We start from the raw sequence: 5,809 nt of genomic DNA on the forward strand, positions 1-5,809 counted from the left end.
GCCGCGGCCGCCGGGGGGCGGCTGGGGGGTGCTGCGGGGGGCCCGCACATCCTGCGCGTGGGCGTAGTGGGGTAGGGATGGAGGTGCCGGCACGGCGGGTGAGGACAGGAGGGAGCAGAATGTGTGTACAACTGGCTTTTGACCTATTTCTTCACTTTTTTTCCCCAAACCAAACCAAAAAAAAAGAAAAGAAAAAAAGCAAGCCCTAGTTAAGGATGTGTCCAAACTTCATGTGAAATTTCTTTCTATTTTCAGTAACTATGCTAATGAGTTTTTGTTAATGTGCTTATTCCTTTGGCTGGCCCATTTCGAAACCGAAGGTATAGAGAACCTAATCAGCTTCTGTCCATGGTTGTCTGCATCTTTATGGTCATTTTTCTGAAGTATGCTACAGCTAGTATTAAGTAGCTTCATTAGCAAAGTCTGTTAAATATAGTTTTTAACTGCCCTGTTATCTATCTAATGTTCTGTTTGGATGTGGAGCCCCRTGGTTGCTAGTGCAAAGAGCCTGTTCCTGAAAAGAAGGTAACTAGTTTTTAGCAAGTAGTGTTGCCAGTGTTAGCTCAGTGAATGAATGTAATTCATTCTTCCTGAGGTAAACTGGAGTACACCTAAAATAGTGTTTTCTCTCCAATAAATGCTATTTCACACACTGGTTATTTAGTTTGAGTGAAACTGCTGTACAGTGTTATGGAAACTTGAAGTGCCATACATATGTTTCATAGGAATCATTCTGTTAATTTTTTTGGATGAGTAAATTCTAGTCAGAAAACAGAATGCAAGTGTAACAAGGGCTGGCAATGTCCAGAGAGTTTTCTTTGGCCCCACTTTTTGGGTGAAGTGTAAAACTGAATTCCATAGGTAGTTGTGGTCCTAAAGGTATTTATAAGAGTAGGAATATATAACTACAGATTCCTAATCAGCTCTGGATTCTGATGCAAATCGCCTTAAGAAAAAGGTTACAATACCYTTACAATAATTTTCTTTCTATCACGTATTTATGCAGCCAAATGCTTTATCTGAAAGAAGCAGCAAACTGAGTAGGTTATTTGGGCATTCTTGTAACCAGAACTGTGACCTGGATGAAAGGTATTGTATAACATACTGTGGCTTGATTTATTTGACCTTAATTGTACGTGTACAAGACACCTCTAGTTGAGAAAGCTGTAGAAATTTCATTTCAGGCTGACTAAATGAGGGGGAGGAGTATACATTTTCCTGCTACAGTTCTTTCCACTTGTTCAAGTTACAGCTCCTGACTGTACTATCTATCAAACTTTCTTTTCAGAATCCCATTCTGAGTTTTGAGCTACCAATGAATTTAACAGACTGGTTTCCACGCCCAAGAATGAAAACCAAAAGAGAAGAAATACGAAAAATAATCCTGAAACTGCAGGAACAGCAGAACAAAGAAAAGAAGGGACAGAAGGATCTAAATTCAACAGAAAGATCTTTACAGGAAGGAACAGAACAACTTATCAACAGCAACTCAGACTGAATGTTGTATCTGTTGCATGTTAGCTCCACAATCAAAATTGAAATACACATTTTGTCTGCCCAGACTAAAGAATTGGCATATTCTCTGCTCAAAGTTACTTGGGAATGTTTAATGCCTGTATAAATGTGTGTCATAAAATGAATTAATTCCCACAAAGATGTGTATTACGTAAGTAAGTCTGTACATATGTTAATGAGGCCAACTTTTTCAGCATTTGTAATTACTTTTTTTTCCACTTGTTAGGGAGCTTTTGTTATGTATTTCTGTTAATAGAATTAAAATAGCAACTTCTAAACATAAAGCAAATAAAGAAAATATTTATAGGATAAAATGGTTAACTTTTTCTTTTTCAGTAAAGCTGTAATGTTACAGGGTGAAGTAACACATAGCAACTGATTTGGTAGTAAGATAATTCATATTTTGATCCTATTTAGTTGTCCTTTACAAGATTATTCTGCTTGCGCTACAAACAATAATAAGGGTAAGTGTCAATGTACCAAGGCCTCAGAGAGGGTGATTCCCATCCTCGCAGTATMTAAGTGTAGGCAGTGTAATAGTTAATAGGACTGCTTCAGATTTGGGGTTTTAAAAGATATGCATTGCAATTAAAATTCCACACTTGCTTTAGTGGGACAGGCTAGGCTAAGGGGAAGAATGCTCTTTGACCAGAGATTACTATTCAAGCAGTATTATAAAAGTGGTTTCAATGAAGTGATCTTGAGTGATACTATTAAATCATATTTTGTGGATCCCAGTTGTTGTACAGGTGTATTTTGAGACTTTCTTCATTATAAAATTGTATTTTGGTAAGTGTACTTGGAATAGCAGATTGCCCACATTACATTTTCTATGTTATAATTCTGAATGTTACATTCATATGTGCTTTATCTAAGTAATGAACATTTAAAAAAAAAGTGTATGATTACTATTTTTTGTAATATCCACGCAAAAAACCAAAATACCAGTGTTCATTGCTTGCTTGTTTGTTCTTGGCTTTAGGTAGCATCGGACTGATGTTTGGGATTTGTTTGGATGTTTCCAGTATATTTTGATTTTAAAACAATCTAAAATTCCATTGTTGTTTATAGTAAAAACAAAAGCCTTTTATCCTTGTTAAAAAGGTTTTGATATTCAAGTGAGGAAAATAAGAAATGGTTCTTGCAAGGATATATATATAACCAGTCTTATATTAATATATAGATATCTTTGAAGGGAACTGGAAACTGTCTCTTCCCAGAAACAAATCTGTCAGGGGAAGAGAGGGACCTTCTGTCCCTCCTTGCAGATACTGTTTTTTCTCCCGATTGTTTTACTGGGAATGTAATTTGTCATTCCCTTCTCCCAAAGAGAAGCAGCAGAGAATTCATTAGCTGAACTCTGTCCTCCTAAGATCAGTCTTTACACACAAGATCAAGTCTTACCCAGTACTCTGGGTTCTCCATGAGGTTTCCATTCCCACTAAATCCTGAAAACGTGGCTGCTAATGGCATTACTGCCAGGGCATTCCTGCACAGGTAACTCTTTCTGTGGAAACCCTCTGTTTAAAAGTGGGTTCACCAAGGCAGAGTGATTGCACATAGAGCAATAGACCGTGGGCTGCTAATCTCTTGCACAGATAACCCGTGGGATTTAGGGGAGTTGTTCATTCCCTCATCTCTTTCTTCTTGCATAGACCCTGGGCCCCATGGAGAAAATACAAGCACCACACATACATGTTAGGGAAGACTCCTACACAGAGCTTTCTTATTTGAAAATATGTTAGGGCAATCTTTTGGATTACAAATTAAATATGTAATGCACATACCTCTGAGTTGTTTCCTCCATCAAATTTATCCATTTTTCTTRCCATTGTTGGGGAAATTTTTGTRATAGCTTCAGATTGTTTCCCATCAGTGTCTTGTATCTGATTTTAGTGCAGCTGTCATACTGCAGTAGTAGTATTTATACAAATGCAAGTGAATCAATGATGGCTCATAGAGAAGGACAGAAATATATTTCTTGGGAATGTGAGACAATTGCAAACAGAATGTATTCCTTCTCAGTCTAGTCTTTCCCCAATGATGTGTTCTAATTATATGGAATATACTCACATTTGATCAGCATAACAGTTTTCCTTTTGCTAACATTTGTGATGCAGGTTCATAATTTGATGGTGTAGAACTATTTGGTTCTCTTGCTAGGAATGGCCTGGTGCTTCCTCCTCTTCCTTCCTCTTTCCTATCCTACCCTTCTTCCTCCCTCCCCTTTTTCAAAGCTGTGAAGAAAAAGTGTTTGATTTATTATCATTTAATGTTAAAGGTCTTGAGATCTTCAGTCATATACAACAAGCTAATATACATGTTGAATATAGGAAACTTATTTTTTTAATAAAATGTGATGTTAATAGAAAAACAGAATTAAGAATGAGTTATTTAAAATGTTTTTTAACTTGATGTACAAAGTTCACTATTAAATGAGCTGAGCATTTATAAGATTTGTTTTTAACATAATGGTCAGTGCAATAATGTGCTTTACTATCTAAAAAGGAATTTTACCAGTGAATATTCTGAATCAGTTTTATTCAGTGGAATTTAACAGAGTGGGGACTGTATATTTTTATTAAATAATTATAGTACAAAAATAATATGTTCTAAAGAAAGTATAACTTGCGTATTCCTATATAAGATTTGAGATTACAAATACTTCAAACATAGCATGACTCAGTTTTGCAGTGTACRGTATCAGGTGGCTACCTAATTAGATGTATCTGTTTGTATTGTTTTTCATGTTGGATAGAATAACAGTTAAGAATTCTTATAAAAGTTTTAGATTACTTAGCATAAAAAATGCATGCTSTTGTGGTGCACATTTGCAGGATAGCTACAAAAGCAGAAGAGACATCTAAGTAGTCCCTTGTGACATCCCTATTTTTCTTGTTTAAGAAACCAAGCACGCTCTTCAAAGAACAGAGATTCTAATAGAAAAACTTCCTTGTTGATCTTTGAGGTGGGAGGAGAAATGACTACACTCTCATCTGGGAAGAATTTAACCTCAAAAACGTTCAGTAAAGAAGGAATGAAAAAATCAAATTCAACCATGATGAGAAAGCCACACTTGATAATTTATATATTGAGTAGCAAACCAGTAAAGCAGAACAAGAGGCTTTTCCATCTGAGATGATTTTTTAGTTCCTGTAGCATACTTTCTCTGGAAATCTGATCAAACCACTAGATTTTTCTTATGAGCAAAATGTAACAGCTTATCAATTTACCTTCTCCCCCTCCCCCCCGTAGATTTTGAGACAGAACATATTTTGAGTCACTGGCTAATGCTTTATAGTGTCCTTATTTGATAGCATGATACTCAAATGTTTTAACACCTTGAAAAGTGAAAAGAATAGGCACATATAAAAGTGCCCGTTCTGTAGGGTCCTGACTGAGAGTTGCTGAGGTCCTAATAAAAGATTTTTTCTTTTTGGCATATCACTCTTTATGAAAGTCTTAAATTCTGTGTAGTAAGTAAGCTAAAGAGCTTCTGTGCAGAGCACGTGGCTTCAGAAAGGCACTTTACCTCCCTGAGCCTCTTGACTCCTGCAGTCTACTTCTGGAAATCAAGCAGGAGCTGCTGTTACCATTTGTAACTCTGTAACAGCAGCAGTTGAGGTGACAGCAATATTCATGTGTTGTTCACCGCCACATTCCTAAGCCAAATCCTTGCTGCTTAGTTGTGCTTCGAAGAGGTGGTGAAATATGCCTATCTCATAGGATCCAGTCTGGTTAGCGATAYGTAATCTGGAAAATACCTGTTCTCTCTGTTGTGGTTTGTCATAGTTTTCTGAAGGGCTAGGTTTTGCTTGCTTCTAACCGATTTGCATGTGGACCCAYGCAAACCTGTGGTTACACAAGGAAACTTGGTAATGTACACCATACCTTGGGGGTTCTTTTATTCAGCTGTGCACGTAATTGCTAGCCACAACCTAAATTCAAATAGGCAAACTGTGTCTTTGCTGGTTTTTTCTTCCTATGAGGCTCATAGTTGCTGTTCTCAACCGAAAATAACCAGCACTATTTGTGATACTTGATGCTGAAAAATATACGTGAACTTTATAAAGAATTCAATCACCTTATTTCTGGAAAAAAATGTAATTAAAGAATTAATTTTCACAGAAGGTTCTATGGATCAAAAAATATCCAAATTCAAGTAAGCAGGAAGGAGACTGACCTTGTTTGCCTGTCCCCTTTTTTCCTCCTCCATCCCACCTTGTTTTGATGGGTTTTGTGATTAGATTCTCTCCTGAATTCTTTGGGGTATTACTTTACCCAAATCAAGAGA

At 36.7% G+C, this 5,809-nt stretch overlaps 1 protein-coding gene across 1 annotated transcript in view; it reads left to right on the top strand.

Annotated features, from left to right (window-relative positions):
- SENP6 (SUMO specific peptidase 6) overlaps positions 1-2,469 on the top strand; it is an 88,114-nt gene extending 85,645 nt beyond the window's left edge. The window contains exon 25 of the mRNA XM_085316089.1: positions 1,289-2,469. Within this exon, the coding sequence (XP_085172215.1) occupies positions 1,289-1,498 (210 nt within the window). The 3' untranslated portion in view covers positions 1,499-2,469. The remainder of the gene's footprint in view (positions 1-1,288) is intronic.
- The last annotated feature ends 3,340 nt before the right edge of the window (positions 2,470-5,809 follow it).

This window comes from Rhea americana, unplaced genomic scaffold (genome assembly GCF_003343005.1).
Source record: "Rhea americana isolate MKP2758 unplaced genomic scaffold, rheAme1 scaffold_45, whole genome shotgun sequence".
Taxonomy (NCBI): domain Eukaryota; kingdom Metazoa; phylum Chordata; class Aves; order Rheiformes; family Rheidae; genus Rhea; species Rhea americana.